Source organism: Mustela putorius, unplaced genomic scaffold (genome assembly GCF_011764305.1).
Source record: "Mustela putorius furo isolate JIRA1106 unplaced genomic scaffold, ASM1176430v1.1 tig00003962_pilon_pilon_pilon, whole genome shotgun sequence".
Taxonomy (NCBI): domain Eukaryota; kingdom Metazoa; phylum Chordata; class Mammalia; order Carnivora; family Mustelidae; genus Mustela; species Mustela putorius.
This window is the reverse complement of record NW_025422106.1, coordinates 2,323,268-2,350,960: the sequence shown is the minus strand read 5'-3', so window position 1 is coordinate 2,350,960 and position 27,693 is coordinate 2,323,268. Positions and strand designations below refer to the sequence as shown.

The following is a 27,693-nucleotide window of genomic DNA, read 5'->3' as shown; positions in this document are numbered from 1 at the left end:
TCTGCTGAGGTCAGGAGGGCCAGGTCCTGCCTTGGTCCCCATGCGGATTGCTGGGGGAGGCTGGGGCTCCCTCTTCTGGAGTACCCCTCTCCAAGCTCTTCCAGGGGAGGGGTAAAGGAAGCTGCACTGCCAGGTTGCAGATTTTGCCTCAGGCAACTAAATTTATTAGCAAGAAAAAATTTTTGTCAGCCCAGTGCTGACCAACAAAGTACATCGTTAATAAAGGATAACAAATCTGTCACTTAATTCATAAAACATACCTCAAGCAGTTACAACTAAAAATAAAGTTGGATTTTTGTTTAATTTAAAAGCCTCAAAAATAACAAGCAATATGTTTTTAAACATGTAGTAGACACAATTGTCCATTATACAATATACACTGTACACAAGGAGGGCTGGGGCCGGCAGGGGTGGGGTGAGGGGAGAGGGAAGAGGATCAGGAGGTGAAGGTGTTTTTATCTGAATCCAGATTCGAGTTGAAATGCTGTGTCATTTAGAAAAGAGAATTGCTAGAGTGAGAAAAAAATCCGTATGCTCTTCATTGCCCCCCAAACCCTAAACTGAAGCAGGCGTGGGGGAGGTGAGTAACGAGGACGGGAGGAAGGGAGCAATTAAATAAAACTTTAAAGCACACACAATACACAGTGTTCATCATCTGAAGTAGAGTATAAGGCAACGTTCTCCATAGAAAAAGAGGGCATCGGTGGGTAGCTTGACTTTTTAAATAGAAAGTTGGAATGTGCTGGAGGAGAGCTGTGGCAGGGCTGGGCATGTGGAGTGGAGGCAGCCCCGTGAGCCTCTCCGGGGGAGGGGGAGTGCCAGTGGTGCCCTGGGTGCAGGGTCCCAGGGCATCCGAGGTGGTTGGCGGGGCTGGGGAGGGCTGTGGGTGGAGAGAGAGAGAGAGAGACATGGCACAATGCGACTCCGGCAGTGTTGGGGGGAGAGGACTGGGGGGCTCACTTTGCTCCTCGACGGAGTGAAATTCATGTTTTTCCTTTGGAAATAAGGGTTCCCACTCGTCCTGGTTTAGAACGTCTCATTGGGCATGGCCAACGTCCACGGTCTGGGCAGGCCGGGAGCTCGAGGTGAGAGGGGAGGGCCAGGGCGGAGCCAAGGGGCTTGAGAGGGAGGCGAGTGTGGGGCAGCGGAGCCCCTTCCTGGGGGGACAGTTGCAGAACAGAAGGGAGGGGCCCAGGGCAGCCCGGGGACCTCCTTTCCACCAGGGGCCCAGGCAGGACGCAGATAAGGGACTGAATCCCGGCTAGATTGGCCTTACAAGTTCTTCGTGACCAGGTGGGTCTTGTAATGCTTGGTGAGATGGTCACTTCTCATGAAGCGCTTCTGACACTGGGCACACTCGAAACGTTTGTCCCCTGGGAAGACAAGATGCACGTCACTCAGAGCCCACATGCAGACGCGGTCCTAGCAGACAAGGGAGTGTGTGTGTGGTGTGAGGGGCACCCTGAAAAGCTGGCCTGGACACCCTATTCCACCCACCTCCTGCTTACGCAGCTGCTCCCTAGGGTCTACTCCCGCAAACCATTTGGCAGTTCTCATTTCTCTGTGCCCCTGAGTGACGTCACTTCCGCATCTCCTTTGACGTCACTTTCCGCATCACCCCTCCTCCCCTGCCTGAAGCTGCTGGTCCCTGCACCTAGGGAAGGCTGTCATCTGCTTCCTTCTGATCTCCATCCCTGTGACTAACCCCAGCTCCCTGTCTTCCCCTCCTAGGAAAGCCCCATTCCTCGCTGACCTGCCAGCTGCTGTTCTGAGTGTTGACTCTTTGGCCCCTACAGGGCAGGGTGTGTGTGTGTGCAGATCGCATCCCCCCCATCGGCCAGGGGCTGTAGTTTTGGGTCGTGTGTCCCATCCCCATCCCCAGGACGGCAGTCCCAGGACAAGGGTCTGGGACTCTCGCTCTAGTGGTGGTTCTCAAAGTGTGTACTGGGGGCCGCCGGAGATACCGGCAGTGGTGTTTGGTGGGAGATGGACGAACATTTTTCTGTTTTATGGTCCTGTATTTATTTGCCAGTGCATTAAAACATATGACTATGGTATCAAGCCCGCGGGATCAAACACATGGCACTGGACACAGATGAGTAAAAATAGTGAAACAATATGTGGGAAATCATTTGGTAAACAGAGGAGAGGCAGTGTGGAAAGTGACCAGGAGTGTGGACCTGGGAACCAGAAGGCCTGGGTTGAGCCCAGCTCCATCAGTTACTGGCTGGGTAATGCGGCCACCTCTCTAGGCCTCAGTAGAATGGGTTCAATCAAAGAGCCCTCCTCATAGAGTCATTCTGAGGGTTAAATGAGTTCATGGGTTATAAGCACCGTACAATGCTGGCCCTCTACATCAGGGCTTGTTAAGTAACTATGCGGCGAAGTCGGGGACGCTGGGGCAGGTAAATGGCCTCTGCTTGGGAAACACTGCCATGGAGGGCTGGTTTGAAACAATTTCCTGGGTCATCCTGGCCCCCCCTGAGAAGAGTCTGCAGGTCGTGCTCAGTGGGGCAGCCTGTCGGCAAGGCCAGGAGCCGGGGTGCTGCTGAGGGCAGCGAGGGGGTGCGGCTGGCTCACCTGTGTGCGTGCGGGCGTGCCGCTGCAGCTCGTCACTCCTGGTGAACCTCTTCCCACAGAAGAACCAGTTGCAGACAAAGGGCCGCTCGCCGGTGTGCAGGCGCACGTGGGCCCGCAGCAAGGATGTCTTCCGGAAAGTCTTGCCACAGTCGGGGATATGGCACACGTGCTTCTTCTTGCCCTGCTCTCCAGACCTGGGAATTGGGTTGAGGGGAGGAGCGGAGGGAGTGGGAAGCCGAGAAAGGGAGGAGGTAGAAGATGGAGCCAGGACAGGACGGAGAACAGATGCAGAGGTCAGGTTCAAGGGCATGGGAAGGGTAAGGAGGATAGCCCCTTTCCATCTGTGTCCCAGAGGAGGGCTAGGGGAACGGGGCACATGCCACACTGGTGGTCTGGACTACCCCCGCCCCCACGTTACCTCTTGTCCCCATCCTTGCAGTTGGGACACGTGCAGGCCATGCGGCGCCGCTTCTCCCCAGGCTGGGCCTCCCCGGCCAGGGCCTGCTCCATCTGCAGCTGGATCTGCGTGGGGCTCAGCCCGCTGATGGTCAGGTTGTTCCCGGAGACGTTCTGCACCGTCAGCTGCTGCTGCCCTGTGGGGTGGGGAGGGGGGTGTGGAGTTGAAGGTACAGAAGCCAGACACCCGTCTGCCCACGATAAAGGGCATCGTGGGGGCAACTCCTATTTCTGTGAGGCTCTACTGTGCCACATACAGTTTTCAAGGCTTCAGATATATTAACTTGCTTAACTTTCACAACTCTGTAAATCAGACACCATTATCCCTTGTTTACAGCTGAGGAACCCGAGGCTCAATAACTTCTCAAGGTCAGAGCTAATCATTGGTAGGACTTGGATCTGAACCCAGGCGGCTGATGTCAGTCGGTGTCCCAAGTCACTACCCTGCCCGGGTGACTTCAGTGCGGAAAGCTCCTGTCTTGGCTTGGCTTGGAGTGTTTCTTCGGAAACTCCTCCAAGCTCAGGCCCTCTTCAGACACCAACTCTGCTCCCAGGAAGGTCTCCAGTGACTTCTGGTACTAAGAGTGAGAAACCAGGACAAAATCAAGTCCTCTCCGACTTGCATAAGGCCATTCTCAAGCAGGGGGAGTGTGACTGACCTAACACTGGTGTCTTTCAGAGTGGAGGCATCCCATGCCCCTAACCCAGACGCACAACGTGTAAGTGCACACACTTACACAATGTGTAGGTAAACGTATTTGTAAGGATGGAGAGAGGAGATGCAGAGAGCTCCCACTACCTTGAAAAGTGCTCTTTGCTCAGTTAAAGAACACCCAGTTAAAGCGCAAGGAACCATTTTTGCTCTGTAGCTACAATGTTCCCTTGCTTATGTGCAAGGCACTTTTGCACTGTAAATAATATCAAGTGTTACCTCTGAACCGAAGTGCAGGACAAGCCATTCCCACTGCCAAACACTCCATCCTCTCCTTCTCACCTTAACTCAAGGCTGTCTCCTTCTAGAAGCCTTCTTTCAAGTTCCTTTACCTGGAACCTCCCTTGAACCTCTCTCTCGGGTCTGTACAAAACCAATCTGCATGGGCAGGTTAGCTGGAGAGCTTTCCTGAGTGCATCTTACTTCCCCATTATACTCAAGACCTTCAGCTGTCAGGTGGGGCCAACGTGTGTCTTAAACAATCTCCCTGGGGTCCTTACAGTTGTAAGGACCAAGCAGACATACTCTTAAACTAGAAGGGGCCAGGCAAATGATGGGCAGTGTCCTCGCTATGGTGACTGGGAACCCCAGACTGGCCCAAAGTTCTCATGGGCGGGGCACACAAGCCAGCTGCCCACACCCTGGCTCAGGGGCCACCCCCTCACCGCCAGTGTTGGTGATGGTGACAGGCACGCCCTGGACCTGGACCCCGTTGATGTTGATGGTCTGCATGGCCTGGGCCGCTGCTGCCAGCTGTGCTGCATTCAGGCTGATAATGCTCCCAGCGGGGGCAATCTTTGGCAGGGGGCGCTCTTTCCGGAGAATTGCGGCAGAATGCTTTTTGCTGGTCCCGCTCAGATGGGGAGCGCGGGATGCCGGGCTGCTACAGGTGGTGGCAGAGGTGGCTGCAGCTGTTGTCGGGGTGCTGTCCTGGACAAGGACTGTCTGCACCTCACCGGAAGGCGTACGGATGTAGACCTGGAAGGGCGGGAGCAAAAGAGTCAGCGCCCCAGGACAGACTGGGCCTCCCACTCCTCCGGTACCTTTGAATGCAGTGTCACCCCACCCCAGCATCACCCAAGAGAGAAGTGGGGGAGCCTCTCAGTCCACCCAAGTCTCTTCTGACTGCCCAGACCTACATTCATGCTGCTGATGGCATCCCTGTACTGAGGTAGCAAATGCTGACTGTTGACTGGAAACCAAACATTGAATTTACTTAGCATGGAAAGATACAATGCCAGCCCTCAGAATTAGAGAATTAGAAGGCAGTGAAATGGTAATGTCACAAAAGATGCATCGTGAATGACCACCAAATGAAAACAGCTCTTAGGAGGCACGATCAATGAGAAACAGTTGTCCTCCACCTCAGATTGGCAAAGATGGAAAAAGAAAATATAATGCTCACTGCTGGTGAGACAGCAGGGAAACAGGCACTCACTCTTCCATCAGGAGCAGGAGTATGAGGTGGTCTGGGCTCGCTGGAGGGAAATTTGGGAATGTGTCTCAAAAGGCGTCAAGATATGCATGTTAGAGCCTGAATGGGACAAAGAGGGCTTTTGTGCGGCATTGATGACAGCGGCCGGGCATGAGTGGGTCGAGGATGTGTCCATGTGGGAGAGCTGAGATCCAGAAAGGAATATATTGAGGCCAAAGGAAGCAAGGTTTCTTACCGTCAGAGAAGAAGTATACAAATATGGAAAGGGAGAAGCTAGAATGAAGTGTGTGGCACTAGACAGGTATTAGAGTTATTGTGGAAACTCGTGGGTTTCCATATTAAGAGAGAGATATAAATGTGTGTATATGTAGGTGTACGTGTATGTGTCCACACCTGTATCCACCCACCCAGGCCTGTGTGTACATATATGTGCATGTGTATTTGTATTAGTTCTTGACTGTGTCTGCTGAGAAGGGCTGGAAGCAGCAACACCCAAGGGGCAATGAGCTCGCCCAGCACTTGGGTCTTTGCTTCTAAATATCATGCTCCACTAAGAGGAACCAAGGCTCCTTGGAGAAAAGAGCTCATGCCAGGTCTGGGGGCAGAGAGAGTACAAGAAAAGCCTGGAACCCCTATGGTACAGCAAGTAAGAAGGTCCTCAAGAAAACAGGGGTAACAACGGGAAAAGGACACCAAGAGCCAGCTTGAGGGGGCGCCCACTAGTGGGTCAAATGGGGATAACCTGAACATCAAAATCATAATACTATCGGATTACAACCCACAGAACAAAATGGAAACCTAACACTCCCTGTTCACCTAAATAAACAAATGGAGAAGAGAAAGACTTAAACGACTTTCATCCCACTCTCCAAGAAGAATGGTAGATCCCAGGGCTGGGGCTAATAAATACAAGGAGCAAAGCACTGACGCCTGCCACAACAGGGATGAACCTTGAAAACACTATTACTAAGTGAAAGAAGTCAGTTGCAGAAGATCACCTACTGTCAGGTTCCGTTTAAATGAAATGTCCAGAATAGGCATATGCACAGAGACAAAAAAATGGATCCGTGGGTGCCAGGGGAGCTGGTGGGGGAAGGGGAAATGAGGAGGGACTACTAAAGGTACAGGGTCTCTTCTAGGGTGATGAAAATGTTCTCAAATTAGGCAGCAGGGATGGGTGTACAACTCTGTGAAGATACTAAAACCCACTGAGTTGTACACTTTAAAAGGGGTAAATTTCATAGCATGTGAGTATCTCAAAGCTGATTTAACGAACAATGACAAAAAAAGGTGGGAGTAGGCCGGGGGATACAGAGGCCAACCTTGAAGCCCTCCAAATGGCTGAAGCCAGAACAATGTGAGCAACAAAATAAATAACATGGTCCTGGATTATAACCCAAGGTATAAAATAAATACACATGAGCCCCTGCTGCTATAAATAAATGACTAAAAAAGTAAAGTGAGCAAGGAAGAATAGAACCTTCTCATGATAGAAGAATTCCAAGTAATATTACGCACTTTTTCTTTCAGGATGGAGAGTTCAATCCCCACCCCTGAAGATGGGATTTAGCAACGCCCTTCCGAAGAACAGAGAAAGGGAAAAGTACAACTTTCAACGAAGATCAACCTGGCAAACACGGCCTTAACCAGCGCTGAAGGTTAACATCAGGGACAGGGTGTCACCAGGACATCGTGGATAGCACATGCCCCTCATGTAACGTGGGAGGGCCATTTCACCTCTGTAGCATACTTTCTGAAAGCCCATAACCCCGGAGTGGGGGAGAGTCTGTAGGATACTTGACCAATACACTGCACGACTGTCAAAATCATGGAAAACAAGGACCAAAAGCTATGACCTGAGGTAACTGGGGAGACATGCCCACTGAGTGCAATGTGATATGTGGACCAGGTCCTGGAACAGAAAGAGGACATAAATGGAAAAGCTGGTGACATCTAAATCAAGCGTGGAGTAGGTTAACAGTCATGTGCCAATGTCAGCGTCTTCATTTTGACAAAGGTACCTGGTCACGCACGATTATTAACAATGGGGAAACCAAGAGAGAGGGGAAACACACGGTCTGCACTACCTTTGCCCCCTTTCTGTAAATACAAATTTCTTCTAAAACGAAATATTAACTTTAAGAAAATCTCTATCATAAGAGAAGATACTAAAACAAGTGGGAAAAAGTCTGATGAGGAATGGGATATTCACATCATGTCAAAGTACCTCCCTACAAAAAACTAGTTCATTACAAAGAAAAAAAGGTGCAGAAATCTGGTGAACATCACTTTGTCACCAGTACTGAGACAAACCGAAATCACATACCCCTTTGGGTACAGTGAGAACGCAGTATCCTGTCTGCGATATTTCCGAAAAACAAAACAAGACAAACCAAAAAAACCACAACCCACATGTCATGAGGAAACCTCATATAACCTAAACTGAGGAACATATTCCAAATAACTGGCCTGTGGCCTTCAAAAGTGTCAAGGTTGTGCCCATCAAGTGAAGACTGGGAAACGAAAGACACTGGCATGTTTCATTGCCAGTTTCCTAGATCTGATGGTTGTACTGTTGTCACGGAGAACGTCCTTGCATGTAATGATGACACACGTTCTGTAAAACATTTGCAAGTCACGGGGATTATGGTGGTAACTTACACTCAGATGATCCAGGAGCAAAGTTATTTGTTTAAAAAAAAAAAAAAAAACCCTGCTGTGATTTCGATTAGGGTTATTTTTAATTCCTGGGTCGTCTGGGACTGTGTTTCTCAGTTAAAAGCAAAGAAACAAAAGTCCTGTTATCCCTTAATGAGCAGATCAATCTCATCTCATTGTGCCTTTTTTTGCATATCACTGCTATTTTCTATGTATCTGAAGTTTTTGTCACTAGAACATTTTTTGTTCATGGTATAGAGCAGGGGTCAGCAGACTTTTTCTATAAAGGGCAGGCAGTAAATACTTTAAACTCTGCGGGTCACGATGAGGTCTCTGCCGTGTAGTGCGAATGCAGTGCACACGGGCATTTCCACGTCTGCATTCCAGTTTTGCTTTATTTACAAAGCAGAAGCGTGGGCCAGGTCTGACCTCAGGCTATGGACTGCCCATCTCTGATACAGAATATAATGCCTTTCCAAAACGTGCATAGGCTTTGCCCCACTCTGAGGAATTTAGTTAGCTGTAAGATTATTAACTGTAGTATCACTTGTGTGATATACAGCACTTCAGGATACTGGAAAGCTGTGGCATCTTTACGAAATAAGGTCATAGGTAAAACTTTCTGTGTATGTATGATTATTTCCTTAGGAAGACCTGGGTTTAAGCCCTGCCTCCATCAATCTCAAGATGCGGGACCTCAGGGAAGGGAGGAGAGGTACCACCAAGGATATGCATGGAAGCCGCCATCACCTGAGTTCTTCATCTGTAAGGTAGGCCTGGAAATGGAACCTCATAGGAACTCTAGTAAGCAAATTAAACAATTTAAAGAAAATCACTTGGCAATACATAATATGCCAGGAGGGAGGAGGCATTCCAGGGCAGGCCTTAGATTTTCCTCCTCTGTGACTTCCTTGTCCACAGCTAATCTCATTTCCACCCAGAAGAGGACACAAGTCCACTGTCACTCACTGTGATGCTTCGGTTCTCTCTCCAAACAACTGGATTATAAATTCCTCAATGGCAGGAGCTATGTCCTTATATTTTAAAAGATCCTTAACAACAATCACCACCACCACTACCACCACCTTGTCCTCAACTTTAACTGTAGCGAGAAACAGTAAGTCAATGTAAAAAGTGGAAAAGAGCGTGGGGGTTAAAGTCAGAAATTTGAGATGAATCCTGGCTTTTGTCATCCGTGCCCCATAAGCTCTTGGATACTTCCTGAGTTCCAGGTTCTTCAACTGCAACACGGGCATCACCTCTGGCATTTACTAGGCATACACAAAGAATAAAACCGCCTCACAGAGCCAAATAGGTTCTAGAGTAATCCAGCACCTTCATCTAAGCCCCCAATAAGAATATTCTTACTGAATTATTAACATCCCAGATGAATCTAGCGTTAAGTCTTCCTGCCATCAAGCTGGGCTGTGTCTTCCTATTTTTTTCCTTGCCATTAACAATGACCACAATTTGTCTCCTTTGTTTTCTTGCTTTAAATCAAATTTACAGTTCTGCCTGAGATTTGTTTCATTCTTGCTACCGTTCTGAGTCTGTAGTTCTATCGTAAAAAGCAGATTTTATTATTAAAATGTATATATCTGCCCCCACCCACCCTCCAAAAAAGACTTCCCCCCAAAAAGAAAAAGCGGTCTGCAATACAGGTGTATGGGGACGTCTCATCCAATTTCTAAGGATGAGCTGTCTAGAACCATCTGAACCGAAGAGACCCCGTATGTCGGCAGAAATGCCCCCCACCGCCCACCCCAGACATCACAGACTCCCAGCACTCAGGTCAACCCGGATGCATCCGCAACCTGTTCTGAGCAAGCCCAGGGGGAACAGAGTGTGAGCGGGAGGCAGGCGCAGAGGGTGCGTGTGGTACCTGAGTAGGCGTGGGCTCAGCCGCCTGGATCTGAAAGTTCTGGGAGGGCTTCTGGGGGACGGTGGGGAGGGTGGCAGATGCCGCCTGCACCACCCGCAGGGCCTGCTGGGGGATCTGCACCACCTGCTGCTGCTCCGCCTTGGGGGGCACCACCTGCACCTGCTGGACCACGGCTGGCTGGCCGCCCCCCGGGCTCTGAACAATGAGCAGGTTGTTTCCCGCCTGGATGATGTTGTCCGCAGTGGTCTCGATCAGCACCGTCTCCACCTGCTCGGCCACGGCCACGGGGGGCTGGGAGGCAGGGAGACTCTTCTTCCTGGCTTTCTTGTTAGTCTTAGACAATGGGGTGGGGGGGCTCTCCGTGAGGAGCTGAGTGGTGGCCCCGGAGTCGCTGGTGTTCACAAGGCTGTTGACGGGGAGGGTGAGCGTCACGTTGCCACCGCCACCTGTCAGCTTCACCACGTTGGCCCCACTCTGCACAGGGGCGGTGGTTGTACTCGACTTCTGGATGGGGGCTGGCTTGATGGGGACGGGCTTGTGACTGGATGGTGAGGGGGTGATGATGGCTTGGCTGGTGCCGGGGATGATCTGGATCTGGTTGCTGAGACCGGGCTGGACCTGGATGGTCTGGGAGTTGCTCGCCTGTATCTGCGGGACCGCCTGGTACTGGATATTGGCACTCGATCGGGTCCCTTTGTTGATCACAGTGGGGTTCTGGATAGCGAACACCAGCTGCCCCCCAGGGTAGGACGCACTCAGTTGTGACCCCTGAATCTGGAGGATGTTTCCTTTGGAGGACAAGATTCCAAAGCTATTCTTGCCAGGACTGAGAGGGAGAGGGGCAGGTTTGATGGGGACGAGTTTCCGTGGCGTGGGCTGGGGGGGAGCAGGAGGCGTCACTGCAGCTTCCACAGCCGGAGGGCCGATTTTGCTACATGTTGCAGCCAGCAGGGCTAGAGGAGATGGCTGGGAATCCTGCGGGAGAACAAGCAGAGGAGAGATGAGCCATGAACCTGCTGCCCAGCCACCCCTTCTGCCCTTCGCGGTCCTCTCCTCTCGGCAGGCTCTTCACCGCCTCTTTGGCAGGCACAGTGCCGCCATCATTCCCTTCCCTGCTGGCTCCTCTTTCTCTGAGGGAGAGAGGGTAGGCAATGTCTTTCTCAGGAAGAACTCTCCAGAAGGCTCTGTGACAGGGTGAATAAACACCCTTACCTCTCACCAGCCTTGTGTTTCAGGGGGTCATGGAATTATCCTCAGCTCTCAGGCAGAGGTCCGTTGGCCCATCACAGGGGTTAAGGGGCCCCGATTCCTCAGCTGAGGAAGGACTGAACGGGGATGGAGGGAAAGAGGATGGGACAGGTCACGGGAAGAATAAACACTTTGGTAAAGTGGGGAGGGCTGCTCTTTCGAGGCGACCAGGACAGAGCCTCTGGAGTGTAGGGACACAGCCTCTATTTCCCTTTTATGGTCAGTGGGTCTGGTGGAAGGGACCTTGAGTTTAATCCTGCTTTGCACCTTGACTCAGCTGTGCCACTTCTGGTAAGTGGCCCTGGCTTCTCAGTTCAGAAACAGGAGACAACCAAGCCTTCCCGGCTCAGGGTGTCTATAGCAAGCCAGGACAGAGTTTCCAGCTGTGGTCTGCTGTCACCTTCAGTGAGTGCCTCGAGGCTGATGCCACCCCCAGCCCTCAGCGCCCGCTGCCCACTCACCTGGGTGGTGGAGGCGGCGGGCTGCAGGTAGTCACTGGGACTGACAGCGGCAGTGGCAGCCATGCTGGTCTGTGGATCTGTTGGAAGAAAAAACGGACTAATGCACACGATGCACCCACAGAACCCAGGCCCATTGGCCTCATATCCCCTCTGTGCCTCTCTCTGCTGCTGCTTCTCTGAGAGGTTAACCTTTCCTCACACCTCCCTACTCAGGGTGAGCAACCCTACATCTAGTTCAGTGGATGACCTCTGCCCTCCAATGATCTGTCCGACCCAGGCTGTGCAGGCAGCTGGTCCTGTCCCCAGCCATCACGAAGCCTGGGAGAGCGCAAACATCCCAGACTTTGCCAAGACCAGCTTCAGTGACCTAATGGAGCTGTCTCTGCGGGGTACTGCTGACTCTCTCTAGCTAGGCCGGAATCCTTATATGGTGGGCAGCAACTCCGCTTAATCCTCTAGTTCTAACCCCAGTTTCCTGCTCACTCCTGCTCTAGCCAGAAGCCAAGCCAGCCTGCGAAAGAAGCGTCTCTCAGCCAGCATCCCTGACAAGGACACGCCTGCTCCATGGGGAAGTCTTAGGTACTATACGCTTGGCCTTCACCACAAAAGCCCCGCGGCCCAGGTAACGATCTTCAGCACATGGGTAACCACTTTAAGTGAATTTACGTAGGATAACAGGTACGGCCCCAAAAGGCTTCACCAAGACTAGAACTGCATATAATGAGAAGAATGAAAATAGAATAAATTCTATTTTTGTTAAATGTGTACATATTTCTAGATGTGAACATGGCAGGAAAAGTCTTTGAAAATGCTGAACTGCTAAAAACCATTATTCTGGGGGGGGCGGGTAGAATTCTGCTTGATTCAAAGAATTTTTTATCCTGGTTTTCCTGGATTTTCTCATTTTCCCACCATCAATATACTCTATTCTGCCTTTTTTTTTTTTAAATAAAGAAAAATAAACAATGTTGAGGAAGTAATGAAGGGAATCTCTACTCTGAACTTAAATCTGATTTAAGAGAAACAGAAGTAAAATGGAATTCCTGAGAATTTGGGGGAAGAATCAATGCCATCTTGTAGCTCATCAATCATCAGGCAGTGAGACTTGCATCCGAAACCTTTGGAAGGCAGCTTTCGGGAAGTACAGAAAACAAGGTTATTATTTCAGAGAAATAAACTGTGTGAGAAGCCAACGGGCAGCTCTAGACAAAATCGTATAGGGAAGATCCTGAAATATGACAGACACTGATCCTTGGCAAATCCGAGAACTCATGAGCAAACAGCACACTACAATTCCTGGAGGAAACAGTGACGGTAAGGAATAAGTACAGGGCTGCCAAAGCGGAGTCAAGCTGTGTCTTGGGGTTTTGCGTAGGGGTTTCACATGAATGTCAAGGGGAAGGTACAGACTGTGGTCTTTATTTCAACAAAGCATCTAAATGAAATCTTCATAATATTCTTAAAAGAACATGAAGGGAAAAAACTGCAGGCAGGATGGTCTCATTTGGGGGCTAAGCCCAACGTACCTCCCCCTAAAAGGGCTGAGATCTGTGCATCTTGAGGGATCTACTGCTGCCAGGGTAGCCAGGGCGTCTCAGACTGCGGGGGGGCATCCCAGGGCGAGGGTCTGCAGCTTCTCCTTGGAGCCGCGTGCTTTTTCTGCCAGAATGTTTTCTTCTTGTGTTATCACCATGATGGGCATCTTTTAAAAACGAACATCCGCTGGGTGACTGCTCTTTACCAAGCTTTGCGTGTTTTGGGGCCGGGGTGTGTGTGTTTGTGTGTATGTGTGTGTGTTTACAACTGTACTGGTGCCAAGTGGCACCACTGACTGCGTGGGCTAATTAAGACAACTTAATTCTGCATGTTTAACTCATGCTATATTTGTGCAAAGTGAGGGAAGATGGCTCTCAAGAAGCGTGGCAGGAGTGTGCCGCTTGGCACAGGACACTGCAGGGTAGGCGTGCGAGAAACTCAAGCAGCCTGAGTGTCAAGCCGGCAGCGCTGATGCTGACAACAGTGATCTGGATTCATTCAAATGTCATCTGCCCAGAATGGGGCTGTTGCTGGGACTTTTCCTGGTTTCTCTGGTTGTGCTTTAATTTTATAGGAGCTGGGTCAATGAGCTGATAAACAGATTTGCATGCATAATTAAGTAAAGTTGCAGCATTATAATGGAAACGATCTAAGTTGACTCATAAATAGTTTTTCTTTAGAGCCATGGCGTTCCAACCATTTAGACCACGAACCACAGTTACAAAAACAGTTTACGTGAGGACCCAGTGTGCGCACACCCACACACTTCCCTGTCCTGGGCTCACACGGTGAGTCTCCTGAAATACAATCTGCCCTTACTATGTGTGATGGGCTTGGGTATTTTTCTACTCTACTTTGTTTTTTTAAATGCTGGTAGTGACTCACTCAATTGGTTCTGTGCCCTAGAGAATGGAAAATGTGGCTTTAGAGTAGCCGATCCACTACCCAAGCTTGGAAAACCAGGCGAAGACCAAGCAAAGTTCAGCTCGCAGATGTCACAGAACAGAGAAGGATGATAATAAGAACACTGGCTGTCGGTATGAAGGTTCAGAGAGATCTTTAAAAACTAGTAGGTGCAGTGCTTTGGAGCACAAAGCTGTAGACCTAAATGAGAGTTGGGGCCATGCCGTCATCTGTGGAGTGGCTGGGGCACCCCTCTCAGGCTGTGCCATCTACAGGACAGAGGGAACAGCACCCTCCTGGGATCCTGGCAGGCGTCAATAATTACTACAGAGGCAGCGAGCACACAGTGGTAATCACTAAATAGTGGTTTAAACTTTGAAGTTGAGTACATCCTGCACTTGGGGTAAAAAAAAAAAAAAAAAAAAAAAAAACCTCGCATACATATAGGACGAAACAACAGAGCTTAATAGTGGTTCTGTGAAAAAGCCCCAGTGGGTTTGACTCAAAGCTAAACGTGAGACAAGAGAATCTAGATGTGGCTGCCAAAACTCTACTGCAATTTTGGGATTGCATTCCCAGAAAGTTCAATCATGGAGGAATAAAAAAAATCGTCCTAGTGTGTTCTGCACATTTGGGTCACATCTGGAGTGTCAGGTTTCGTTCTGAGGGATATTTTGAAAGGGGCATTTTCAATTGGAGCTTGTTCAGAGGACAGCAGCAATGGTCTGCCAGGACTAGTGAGACCCACCAGGGCATTCATCCCATCCCTGGTTCAAAGACTTCGTGAAGGGTGGAGACGTCAAGAAGGCAGACTCTGAGGTGCCTGGCTGGCCCAGCAGATAGTGGGTGTGACTTCTGATCTCGGGGTTGTGAGTCTGAGCCCCATGTTGGATGCAGAGTCTGCTTTAAAAAGGCAGACTGCAGACTAACAGAAGGGAGAACTTTGAAAAAATGTCATCAGTTGCCTTTTGAGGTCATGTTCCGTTTAGACAGAGGCAGGATGTGTGTCTCTGCTGGAGATGGGAGGTCTAGATAGGGGGGGAAGCAGAGTTAGATGATCTTTAAGATTATTTTTTAATTCTCAGACCATGTTGCTGTTAAAAGCACAAGCTGAGTTAGTTGCGGCCAAGTCTGGGAAGGGAAGCCAGGGGCTCTCCCAGGAGGCGCCCCTGGACTCAGGTTCCCTTAGCTAAAATGGGGGACTGACCCTCCCGCAGATACCTTCCGCTAAGGAAACGGGCACAGAGCAGGGTGCAATGAAATGAGAACAGGCCTCGTGGTTCTTACTCAACACCCTTTCCCATCTTCCTCTCTCCCTCTATAGGCGTCCTTACCCTGGATTCAAAACAGTTTGGAGATGGGGCTGGGATCAGAGCAATTCTTCAGTTAGGAAGTTACAGCATAATTTACTGAAGCAAGCGGCCAGAACTGCTGGGGCTGACATTGTACCTTTTCTGTTTGGTTTCATTTTCCTCCCCAGCCGGCTCCTGAAATAACCCTCTAGCTCTCAAACCAATGTTTGTAAGTATCTCTCCGAGTGTCCCTCTGAGCTTTGCGGCCCCTGGGCTGTGGCTTGGGCAACCAAAGCAGAAACGGATCTCCCTGTCATTGCAGAATTATATCCAGGGATTAACCATGAAAGGGAAAAAAGCAGCATTTCCAGTTGGGTGTTTGAAAATGAAAAGTGGTTCAGAAGGAGCGTAGATACGTAACTGCAAGACTGTGATCAAAGGCACTTTGAACCTCATTAATTTGGAACTTTGTATTTAAACGTGTAATTTGGACATAAATTGTGCTTAAATTTGTCTTCGTACTATTCACAGTGAGGCTAACTAGTGTATGAAAACTGCAAAGGGACCTCTGGGCATCATCACGCAATTGTTTTGTGCCACTTCTACCATTTTAACTGTTAACATATTTGCTTTTACCAGTATACATCCGGTCCCTGAAACCTACAATTAGCAACACGGTAAGTGGGATTTACTGAGTATTCTTGAAAGAAAAACTGCACTCCTTTCAGAGCTCAGTCATTTGGACTTTTCATTAATTCAGAGTGGCTAAAACTTTCCCAACAATCCCTTGGCTGGTGAAGATTTACCGTGATTTATTACACAAGCAAGAATAGCTCTCTTTGGCTCCAAGGAAACTTCCAGGGGCATCAAGCAAGGCTTCCAGACTGGGGGTTTGGGGGTGGGGTCTAGGGTCTGATGGCACCACCCACCTTTCCTTCCCCCATACTGGAAGCCACTTTAGTTCCAATACCAGCAGAAAAGGCATCCTCTCCGCCGCCCCAAGCCTGTGGCTTTTTGTGGACAGATCATCCATCTTCACCACCATCCCCTCCAGCTACAGCCTGTTCTTCCCCTCCCTCCCTGGCCAACTTGGTGGAGAAGCTGCCAGCATTTTACCGCTGCCCTCCTTCCTCACTTGCTCATTTCCCAGAGCAGCGGCTCCTGCCAACCTGGCTCCTGCCCAGGTCACCAAGACCCAACAGACCCTCTTTACCAGTTCTTGACCCTTTGACTATTTCCTCCTCAAAATTCCCACAGGCTTCTCCTCTTCCCCTTGTGGGCTCGTCTTCCTTCTGCCATCCTTCAATACTGCTGTTCCTCAACACCCCTCCTTCCCACCCAATACCTGTTCCACGAGTGACCATGCCCACTCCCAAGGCTTCAGGTACTATCCAGACTGACGACTCCCGGGTCTGTGTGTGGCCCCAGTCTCCCGAGTGGCAATCAGGGACATCCAGCCCTCTGTGGGCTTCCCGCTTAGATGACACAGGACTGCCCCCACTGGGCCGCCACCTTGGCCCATTCTCTCCTGTGCTTTCTCATCCCCAGCCTCCACAGGCTCTTCCAGATCCTTGCAGTTGGCATTTCTGTGGCTGTCCTTTCCTTTCTCTAACACCTACTCGCCCTTCGGGTCTCAGGCTGGTTTGTTCCCAGCGAAATTTTTTGAATTTTTGGAGAGCCCACTCGGAGGCACTTTGTCATTTACTCAGACTCCTGAGGGGAGGTTAAGCCCTCTGATAACCCCCACCCTTTAAATAATCACGGGTTTAAAGTCTATCCATGTTCACAGGAGGGTGCTCAGGGTGGGCCCGGCCAGTTTCCCGGCACTGCTGCATGGGTGCCCAGCACGCGACCCAGTGGCCGTTCAGCGCCGGCAGGTTGGATGAGCCTTTGGTTCAACCAGCCTCTCTCTGGTATTTCTAATCACAAGGAAACCTGAATGTCATCCTCACCGCCAGTGACTCATCAAGTCCTCATGACTCTACCTCCTAAATATAAACCTCTTTCCAATCCACTCACAGCTCTCCATCCCCTTCGCCATGACCCTGGCACTAACCACCTTCTGCTCGGCCTGGAATACGGCCCACTCACAACCCTTCAATATGGGTTCCCAGGCTCGGGCCTTGCCCACTGTAATCCAGCTTCCACTAGCAGTGTCAGAAGGAATCTTTAAAATGCAAATCCCATCCAGCCACTCCCCTGATTATACCCTTCAATAGCTTCCAGAAGATCTTATGATAAGCTTCTAAAGCCAAAACAATCTTGCCCTTCCCCCCTCTACCTCTCCTTTATCTTGTGCTCTTCCAACTCTCCCCACAGGCACGTCAGTGTTTTCTATCTCTGGAACTGTAACATGCCCTCTCTCACTGGGAGCCCAAGTCTGCGCTCTCTCATTTACCTGGCCGTTTGCGGTCCTTAGAGCTTGGTTTATAACTCAGGTAAAACCCTTCCTGACCTCCTCCCTCCCAGCCCCCGAGTCTGGGTCAGGTGCCCCTGTTCTATGCCAGTGTTTAGGCCTCACAGCCCCCTTCACAGCCCCAGTCACAGAGCAGGGAGTGGTATCTGTCCTACAGATCTTCCCCTGGGCCGGCTGGGAGCACCAGTAACAGGAAGAGGCCTCAGGCAGGATGCTGAAGCCCTGGCCATCAGACTGGGGGCCATTCCAGTGGCCTTTCACTTGGGAGCACTACTCCTGAGAGGCAGGGAATGAGAGAAGGGGTCCTAAGGAATACCACAATAGGCTTTAGGAAGTTCTCTTCCCTCTGGAGAGAACTCCAGTCAAACGCCATACCCAGACCTCAGGGGTACTGCCCCCCCTTTTTTTCCTTTGCCTCATGGGTTCCTACCATGGCTTTCTTGGCCATGCGCTATGGTATTTCCCCTGGAGGAATTTCACTCTGCACAAACAGCCCTTCTGCTGGCTATTTTGGTCAGCTCAGCTGGGCCGGAAGCCAACAGAAGAGTTTCTGAGCCCAGTCTCTCCCAGTTGCCTGGCCTGGAAGAATTCAGAGCCGGTAAGGGAAAAGCAAGCCGAGGCTGGTTTAAGAGAACAAAGTTGGAGCTCCAAAGGCGTTTCTAAATGAGCTAAGAGAACTGGCCTCCTGGAGGGAGCAGCGCTGGTAGTTAAAGACTCGAAAGTGCTGAGAAGCAAGTCTCCAGCATAATAACCACACAGAAGAGCTCAGTAAGGGTAAAAGGAACTTCACTGACTTCCAATTCTAGAGGACAGCTGTGAGTGGCCGCTTGCTAATGCCTCAGGCCAGAGAAGGAAGGTGGAAAAGATCTTGTCACCACCCAGACACCTCAGGAGCTGTAGTGTCTTCCCTGTGCTCAACTTTGACCCCAGCCTCAGTCCAGGACCCTTATGGGGGCCCACAATTTCGTTAAGAAGCTAAAATTCCCTACATCAGCTAAGTTCCATTATTTCTCTCCTTTGCAAGCAAAACCCCTTGCCAGTTACCCATAATTGCTGTCCCGAATTCTTCTCCTGCCACTCCTGGAACTGCTCCAGGTTTCGCCACATAAACAGCTCATGCGACCAGTGGCCTCACGCTGCGAAGTCTAACAGTTAATTCTTGGGCCTCATTCTATGTGTTGAACGGACTGCGGACCCTTCTTTTTGAAACACTTTCTTAACTTGGCTTCTAGGACACACTTGCCAGGTTGGCCTCTCTAGCCATTTCTTCAAAGATTCCTTTGCTGGGTCCTCCTCTCCTCAAATCTAATTGGTTGCATGGCCCCAGGGTGCCATCTCAGCATTTACTTTTCTTCTGTCTACACCTGTTTCCTAGGTGATTTCATCTAGCTTCACAGCTTTAAAAAAAAACCAGCAATACACAGGTTCTATACAGTGATGACTTCCAAATTTGTACCTGCAGACTTGTAAATCCAACTGCCTACTGTCATCTCCACGTGGATATGTTAACAAGCATCTCAAATCTAACTAGCCCCTGATACCGTCCTAATTCTGTGTCTCCTTCAAACCTCCCCACGCGGCGGCTGGAATTCCGTCCTTCCAGGGGTTTGGTGCTAAAAACCCTGAAAGTCATCCCTGCCCCTTCTTTTTTTCCCCACACACTACAACTGACAGCAGACCCTTTTGGTTCTACCTTCAAAATATATTCAGAATCTGACTGCTCTCGCCACCACCTCTTGTTATCACCCAGATTCAGGTCTTTGCATCATGTCTCCCCTGGTTAAGGGCAAAACCCTCCCAGCTAGGCTTCTGACCTTGTTCCCATCAGCCTATTCTCAACATGCAATCAGAATGAGACCCATCCACACGTCATGGTATTCTTCTGTTCAGAGCTCCCCCAACAGCATCCCCTCTTCCATTCAAAGTAAGAACCGAAGTCCCCACCATGACACATAACGGCCCTACGTCACCTGTCTCTTGTCACCCCTCTGACCTATCCCGTCACTTCCCTTCACTGCTTCAGCCACGCTTTCCTCCCTGTGGTTTCCCAGCATGCCAGGTCTGGCCCCTTCTCAGGGCCTTTGCACTTGCTATTCTCCTTCACCCTCTGCCGCCTACCCCGGACTGAGCATGGCTGACTCTCTCCCTTCCTTCGGCTTTTACTCCTTTTACTCACGTGTCACCTCCTCACTGAAACTTACCCTGACCACCCTATGTAAATCGCTCCCTTTCACATTCTTCTGTCCTTTGTTCTTAGCACCTCCCATCATCTCCTACGGAGCAGTTACTTACTTCGCGGCTCACTGAGATGTCGGCTTCCCAAAGCCAGGGATTTCCCTTTGCTTTACCCACTGATGTGTCCCTCCACCCGGCACACAGTCGGTGCTTAGTATATTCTCTTGGAATGGATTCATGAATGAAACCTCGAGGCTGCAGAGTGGGACAGCCTCAGTGGAGTTTTAAGAACCACAGGAGAAAACCCACTGATGAGCGTGTCCTGGCACAAGGCTGGGATCCACCTGGCAGCTCGGCGCAGCTGACGCAGGCCCAGATGAAACTCTCCAGCTGCCAGTCACCTCACAAGGGGACAAGTGCCTGTGTGCAGACAAGCACCGGCCAGTCCTGCTCCTGGACAAATATCTCCAAGCCCACACCTCCTCACCACACACCAGGCACCACATTTCAATGATTCTTGCGATTAAAATACACGGCCGGGGCGGGGGGTGGGGGGGTGTTCTTTTCCGAATGAGTTCAGATAATGAGAGCACCTGCTCTATGAAATCCTCTCCTCCAAACGTGACTGTCATTTGCTGGTTTACATCCTGCCTGGGTCATACCCAGTGGTCCTAGAAGGGGCTCTGGAGAAGTGAGTGTGGGGACCCAGGGCAGTGAGGTCAGTGGTGGAAAGTCCACTCTGACAGAGCAGCCCCAGGAAATGGTACAAAGAATACTGACCTCACAACTGTCTTGGGGAAGGGGAAAAAAAAGAAAGCAAGATACAGTTTTTTCCTGCTAGAAGTGCATTCTGTACAAACACGTTTTCTCTGCTTTAGCACATTTATTTGAGTCACTCCTGAATTCATCCCGCGCGCGGACTGGTTCTGAGTTGAGTGCTGACTTCATTTCCCTGGGGAAGAGAGGGCCGCCTTACCATTTACTGTTCTGAAGGCTCAGAAAGGTTTCAGTCTGTGTTCAGGCCAATCTGAGAAGACTTCGGTTAGACACGGACCAGGGGCAAAAATATTCCCCTTCCAATCCCATGGCCCTGCCTGCTGTCTCTGAGAAGCCGCTTTGTGATTCCACTGAGCCTCAGAGGAGAGGTAACAAATACCCCGAAGAGGAAGTTCTAGGAAAAGGACATTTGGCAGGGTGCAGGCCAGTGCCTGCTGCTAGCTCCTGGGCCGCATCCACCCTAGGGCTGAGATGAAAGAGGCCACCTAACAGCCTAAAGCGTGGCATAACAACAAACCGGTATCTCAGAGCCCTCAGAATCAAAACACCAGTCATCCAAGCTACACCAAGGCACTGCGATGCAGTGAGGCTCCTGATCAGGTAGAGTACGTGATTCTGAGGCTGAAATAAACTGCAGCGAAGGGAATGAGGTGTCCAGAGGAAGCATTCAACCCAGGGGCGGGGTGGTGCTGCGCGCAGGCTCTTCCCATGACACAAACAGCCGTGACATCTCAGCACTACTCGGAGCGGTTCATGGGCGCAGACTGAGCGACCTCTAAACTGGGCACTCAGCCTCTTCCCTCTCTCTTGCTCCTGAGCAGAGCTCTCTCCCCAGAGCCCGCCAGCCCCGCCCTGATGAGCAGCACAGTAATCCCCCTGTGTCTGTGGAGGCCTGGGAGCACTCAGAAAGAGCACTCCCTACACACGTGGTCGACGCCATGGCTTCCCACCAGCAGCAAGTGCAGGCTGCCTTGCTCCTGGGTTCTCTTTCCAGCATCCCATGAGGCAACAGAAAAATCAGTTTTCCATTCTGGAATCCTGTCAACTAGAACAAATCTACCAGTACCACCTAGAGGCATCTCTTCTAGGGCGATCTCTAATCCCTTTCCTACTTAGGCTGACAATGCCTCTGAGTTGGTAATGTTGCATGTTTTTACCTTCTTAATTCATAGCAAAAAACAACCAAAAACATCAACAAATGCATTCCATCATGAGGTCCATTTCTCAGTCCAGCTTGTATTAATTTGGTCCAGCATGTAGGTCCACTTTTCCTATCTTAGAACTTACTAGAAGTTCCCTAATCCAGTTAAGTGACCCAAAGGAACAGATGTATCACCCAATAAACTCCTAAGAAAGTACTGGAGTTTCTCCAAATAGATTTCACTTCAAGCCTTCAGCCCTCAAGGTTTCAGCGGGACCACATATAACGATTTAAACTCAGAAGTGATCATGTCTCTACACTTTCTAATATTCTATATGTGCTTTAAAGCAGTGTTTCTCTGTATCTTTCATTCTGTGGCCACTGCCCATCCCCTCCAAAATAATTACATTTTTCAATCCTTGGAAGCAAGGCTTCCAATACGTGTGTAAACAGAGAATAGAGGGAGCGAAGATTAGTCAATAAAGGAACATGCTACATGTCCATCATAGAAATGGGGTGACAAAGTCTAGAAGATTACTAAACTCAAGCCAACACCAGGCTCTACTGATTGGCAGCAACAAGTTTAGAATGTCTTCCTAAGGGCCCTGGATGGGCAATACTTGCTTAAAGCAGACTCGAATTATCACATGCCTACAGCAAAGGACGGTTCAGGCTAAAGGGAATCTCCAGCTTCTCCAGAGGGCTGCTACTAATCAACAGAAGGAGGAAGTTGAGGCCAAGATATCCAAAAAAACCACCCTATCTGCTGTTTATGCCCTGAAGCTCCTTGACCCAGATAATTTGCCAAAATCTTTTCACAGCTTCCTCTCTCCTCTGACAGGCCTCCAGAGGCTGAAACTAATAGAAAAACCAACCAACCAACCAACCTGGCCAGTCCCATGTGCTGTCAACACTGATGCAAACTCTTCCTTCAGGGGCCTACTGGGCAGTCAGCTGAGGATCTGATTATGAACTAACTCTACTTGGGTCTCCTTGGCAAAGACTGTGTCTTTAGCTCAGGGGGGTCATAAATTTATGTCAGACCAGCTTTTTTTTTTTTTTTTTTTCTTGTTGCTGCTTTCAAATGAAGAGGTTAAGCCTCTATACAACCAAGTGGAAGAACCAGAATTAGAAAACTTACCAATCGCCCCAGCCAATGAGAATCCATTTCCAACAGGTACTAATGCCTGTTAGAAGCCACTGGAACATTGACATCATCAGCCCAACTGCTAGGTTGTCTGACAGATTCGCCCCCTTCATCACACACAAGAATTTAAAACAAGACACTGCAGTTACATTCATTATTACAGACAACACGTATCTTTGTGTTATTAATCAAAAATGACTTCTACAGTGTGGACTCTACCACTATTCCTCTAACAGCCTCTCTGTGAACTGACCAACACCCTAAACTTTGTAGCCCTAAAAATCTTACCCAAAACACCAACTCAACACCTAGTCCTTCATTATGATACTGAATGCCTTCTGGGTTAGAGCATGCAAGTTTTAGATAGTGCATGCTAGTGTACCTTGAAACACTCATCACTTGTAAATCATCCCTTAAAATCAGTGTAATGGGGGACCATGAGCCAATTCATTGCTTAAAGCAGCTCTCTAGCTCCTCCCTCCTTTTCTCTAGGAATCAACAAGTGAACAAGAAGTAAATTCAAGAAAAACAAACTTTGGGAGAATGTGCACTGAGAAAAGCCAGAGGGAGTCCCTCTAGACCAAGTTAATTGAGAAACAAACATGAGGATATACTGGAATAAAAAACAAGGAATGCACTGAAGACAGGCTTCTCAATTGCCCAGAAAAGACAACAGTTCTTTTTGAACTAATTAGAAAGCCACTGGGAACATAAGCCAAGAAGCAGGATAGGAGGCTGAAAACCATTAAGTCAGCAATGGAGATGGAGGTAGGGTGGAGGAAGAAAGTAAGTATCTGTTTTATTTTATTTCTCTTGTCATCCCTTAGGTTTGCACCTGGCTTTTGGAAATCAGCAGTACCCCCCAACGGAGCATCAGCTAACAGGCTGGGAACTCTTTGTCAACAAGTTCTTAAACGGCCCACAATTAGGCTAAGAGCTTGCATGATTCTTGCTGGTGCTAAAAGACCCAAGTAAAAACATTAAACGGAGGTTTCTGCCCACTCCGCAATCTAAGGCGAGAAGTCATCCGTCCTAGGGGGTGCTCTCGTGTCCTGACACCATTTCTCCATTGGTGCATCGGGAACCAGGTTGGGTTCTATGCCCAGGAGTGCCCATGTGGTTGGCGCCATCTGCATTTCAAGCATTTCCTTGCCTCTCTCTGCACTCGGAAGGGCCCTAATCGCTGGCGGGCACCCGGAGTCAGAGTGCAGAGGGGTCCCCCCAACACACTGCAAGGACTACGAGCGTCCGCCACCTCCTCGGGGCGGACCCAGGCTACGTCCACGGGCCGGGCAGCACTGAGGCGGGTCGGCAACCGGTCGGAGGGGATGCCAGGCCCGCCCGGTTGCCCGCACCTCTCGCCAGCCCCCGGAAGCGCCACCCTCCCGCCCAGCGGGCTCCGAGGGGGCGGGGAGTCGAACGCCCCCTTCCGGGTGCCTCCGCCCGGCTGGCCAGCCCCGCTCCTCCTCCGGGCGGGAATCCTCCCTCCCCCGCCCCTCCCGGAGCCGGGCCCCGGCGCCAGGCCCGGCCCCAGGGGGGAACCCCCAGCCCCGGCTCCCCGTCCCTGCGGCCTCTGCCCGTCTTCCCGACCCTTGGGGGCCGGGAAGACCCCGCCGGCAGCGGCCAGGACCCACCGCTCATTACGACATCTTCCTCCCTGGCCTCCGCCGCCTCCGCCGCCACCGAGAGCCTGACACCGCCCGCCCAGCACCCGCCAATCCCGGAGCCCGCCACCGCCCGAGCGACGGCAGCCTTCGCCAATAAGAATTCAGTACATTGGGGACCGACAGCACCAATAACCAATCAAAGAGGGGCGTCTAGAGCGACGTTGGTTTAGCCAATCGACCCGTGAAATGTCACTGATGGACGGTAGAAGGCACTAACCGGAAGCCTACTGAAAAGTGAACGACATTTTCGCCAGCCAATTGGCGGGAGGCAAAGTCCCGCCCACCAGGTGGTTGATGGACAGCAACAGGAAGCTAGATGAGGAGGGGCTTAGCCGAGGAGTGGTTTTGTATTGGTCGTGGTTGACCTTCCACCCACCTCGAACCCAAAAGATGAGTGATAGATCTCCCCTAAAGCCAATCAGAAGTCCTTAGGGTGAGGCCCAGAAATGCCCTATAAATAGTACATACGCTATAGCTCAGTTCAGTGTCCCCCCTGGTATGGCAGGGGCCTGCTGCGCTTCGGCCGCTCAAGCCCCGTACCTGGTGAGTGGAAAGCCACCAGTCCTTTATTTAGTCCCTCGCCTTTCAGCGCCTCGGCGGAGGGAACTGAACCCCAGGCGACGTCGTGCGGGCCGGCATCGGAGTCCGATAATAGCGGGAGTTGGTGCTACGTGACACTTCTGAGACGAGGGATTATTTCGCCGTCCTGGTTATCCTCACCTGATCCTGCAGCGACCCGCCCCCCACAACGGGCTGTCCCCCCAAATCTCCTAAAGCTTTTAGAAGGGAGATTCCCGGGGCTGCCTCTGACCATCCGATTCTGTGCGCCTGGGGCCGGAATCTGCGCTGGGACCAGCGCCTCGGGTGGACTGAATTGGTCCCATTCCACTTAGCGCCCTTGAACGAGGTGCTGTGTGAGTACACGCAGCGCTCGGACGGCGCTGCCGGGCATCATCTGGAAGGAATGCACTCAGGCTTCAGACCAGACTGGGTTCGAAATTGACACCTGCCGGAGGGGCAGGGTGCTGAAACTCCCCGCGCCTTCCGTCCTCATCCGTACAGTGAGGCTCATCGCACCTACACCTCAGAGCAGCGGCTTCTCTCTCTCTCAAATCATAAGCCACAGCGAGAAATACATTGAATCCTGATACAGTACACTTACACTCCTGCGAGAATGTATAACAAAGTTTCCGCAAACAATACTAAACCTTCCTACCGGTGGTACGCTGATATTTTCTATCCTGTTACTCTTCCTTCCTCCCTCCCTCCCTTTCTGCCTGCCCGCTTTTTCTTGATCATGACCAGCAGTTTGAAAAACGCTGTCTTAAAGGGTTGGAGTGATAGAATATAGAGCCAATGCCCTGTACATCGGGCTTGGTGAATAAATGCTAATATTCTCTTCCAGTCTACTCCTCCCAGCCTTAGCCTTTGAAAAACAAGGCTCTAGAAGCTATCATTCCTCTACTTAAAATCCTTCATTGGTTCCCCTATGCCTTTGTTTTTAAAAGAGTTTTATTCACTTATTGAGAGAGAGAGAGAGCACAAGCAGAGAGGAGAGGGAGAAGCAGACACACTGCTGAGCAGGGAGCCATCCCTGGGGCTCAATCCTGAACCCTAGAATCATGACCTGAGCGGAATGCAGATGCTTAACCCACTGAGCCACCCAGGCGCCCCTCCCTATGCCTTTCTGGATAAAAAGCCCAAACTCCTTTCTGGGAGGCAAACTAAATCTTTCACACTCATTTTTGGATCTTTCCTCCCCCTCCCTATTACTCCCTTTCTACAAATCCTATCCTTTTGCCTCAAGAAAAATTCCACATTTCTTCAACACTTCTTCTCTTTCCCTTCCTACTTTATCTTTCCTTTTCCTGGTAAACTCCTATGCATCCTTCAAGACCCTGCTCAAAGTCTGAGCACCTAACTCCTGCTGAGCCATAGCAGAGGGGCACCCTGCACTTCCGCCTTCACTTCTGACTTCCCTGCTGCACTGTGCGCTGCAGTGGGTTTGAAGCCTGTATAAGAGGACTGGCAGGAAATGTATGTGGAGTTAAAGAATGAATATTTGCATACAATTACATCTACCTAGGACTTGTTTATGTAGACCATACAGTATGTTCCCATGTCATTTTTCAAGTTAAGATTGCTTCACTGTCAGGCCAAGGACTCCACCCCCATTCAGTGACTCAGCTATGTTAGGGTGCAGGAAGTTTGGGGGGGGGGTGAGGTTGAATATCCTGCTGGGCCACTGCCAAACCTTTTGTGGGACGAAAGCTGGGGCAGCTGTGCTTCTCACCCCAGAGGCCCCATCATGAAGACAGCAGAAGTGGGTGGGGGGAGGGTGCAAAAACAGGAGAACTTGGCAGCCGTTTTGAGTTACTTGAATTGTTCTTCCCTTTTAAAGACCGCCATTGCCTTGTGTTCTTTCTTTCTAGGCTCTCTTCCTCCTTTCTTACCAGAGGCACAGCTGAGGAAGGGGGCACTTTCTAAGGACAGAAACCCCCTTTTACTTTTGTCAGGATCGTCAAGAGTCTTTGAGCCTCACTTACAACCCCCTAAAACCACCATACATCTTCTCTTCCCACCGGTCGCTGCTTTGAAGATGGCGCCCGTCCTCATGAGCGGAAGGAGGTCTGGCAGGCGGCCTCCAATGTCCACTTTCTCCCTAGCTGCACTTCCGACTCACTTGAGAGCTAGTCATAAATTCTGAAGTCCAGGACCCATTCCAGATGGAGAAAATCAGAATCTCCAGGGGGTGAAACCCCAGTGACCATATGGAGTAGTTAGTTCCTCAGGTGACTCCAGTAGGCAGCCAATGTCTCCGCAGCCCAAAGCCATCTTTCCACTGTGGGCGCCCAAGTGAAAAATTATGAACAGTCTCACCTCCCCCCTCCTTCACCTCTCTGTCCTCCCCTACCCCAGCGAACTGAATTTCTCCCCTGCGCCCCCTACCTGCCTTGGTCTTCAGGGAGCCAGGGCTCACAGGTGGGTTCTGGCTGTGTCTCACCTGCCATGGGCCTGGGGGCAGGTTCTCTCTCTCTGTCTTGGATGTTTCCTTTCTTGTTTCCAGCTACTCTCAGCCTCTTCTTGTTCTCTTCCTTTCTCATTTTTGCCAGTCCTTAAAGCCCTACGTTTGTCTTGTTCACCCCACCCTGCAGCACACTGCTTGCTGTAGGGTAGGGGTGCAGTAGATGTTTGTTGCGGTCAACT

The 27,693-nt window shown here is 50.5% G+C and overlaps 1 protein-coding gene and 1 long non-coding RNA gene across 14 annotated transcripts in view; one reads left to right on the top strand and one right to left on the bottom strand.

Moving 5' to 3' along the window:
• LOC106007064 overlaps positions 1-25,389 on the top strand; it is a 32,003-nt gene extending 6,614 nt beyond the window's left edge. For 3 of the 12 annotated variants that reach the window (XR_006603779.1, XR_006603782.1, XR_006603776.1), the window contains 4 exons: positions 6,714-7,200; positions 8,490-8,611; positions 11,927-12,054; positions 12,387-25,389. This is a non-coding gene — a long non-coding RNA (uncharacterized LOC106007064). The remainder of the gene's footprint in view (positions 1-6,713; positions 7,201-8,489; positions 8,612-11,926; positions 12,055-12,386) is intronic. The other 9 variants (XR_006603785.1, XR_006603781.1, XR_006603777.1 and 6 more) reach the window with 9 other exon arrangements.
• Positions 135-27,693, bottom strand: SP2 (Sp2 transcription factor). Of its 2 annotated transcripts, none has more exons than XM_013062574.2 (7): positions 27,436-27,693; positions 11,433-11,509; positions 9,724-10,698; positions 4,414-4,726; positions 2,999-3,173; positions 2,581-2,774; positions 135-1,373 (listed from the first exon to the last, which is right to left on the bottom strand). In XM_013062574.2, exons 2-7 carry the CDS (start codon positions 11,493-11,495, stop codon positions 1,273-1,275), a joined length of 1,821 nt encoding a protein of 606 aa, XP_012918028.1. In that variant the 5' UTR covers positions 11,496-11,509; positions 27,436-27,693; the 3' UTR covers positions 135-1,272. The 2 variants fall into 2 exon arrangements, with proteins under 2 accessions (XP_012918028.1, XP_012918026.1); XM_013062572.2 differs by lacking the exon at positions 27,436-27,693 and adding an exon at positions 24,454-24,566.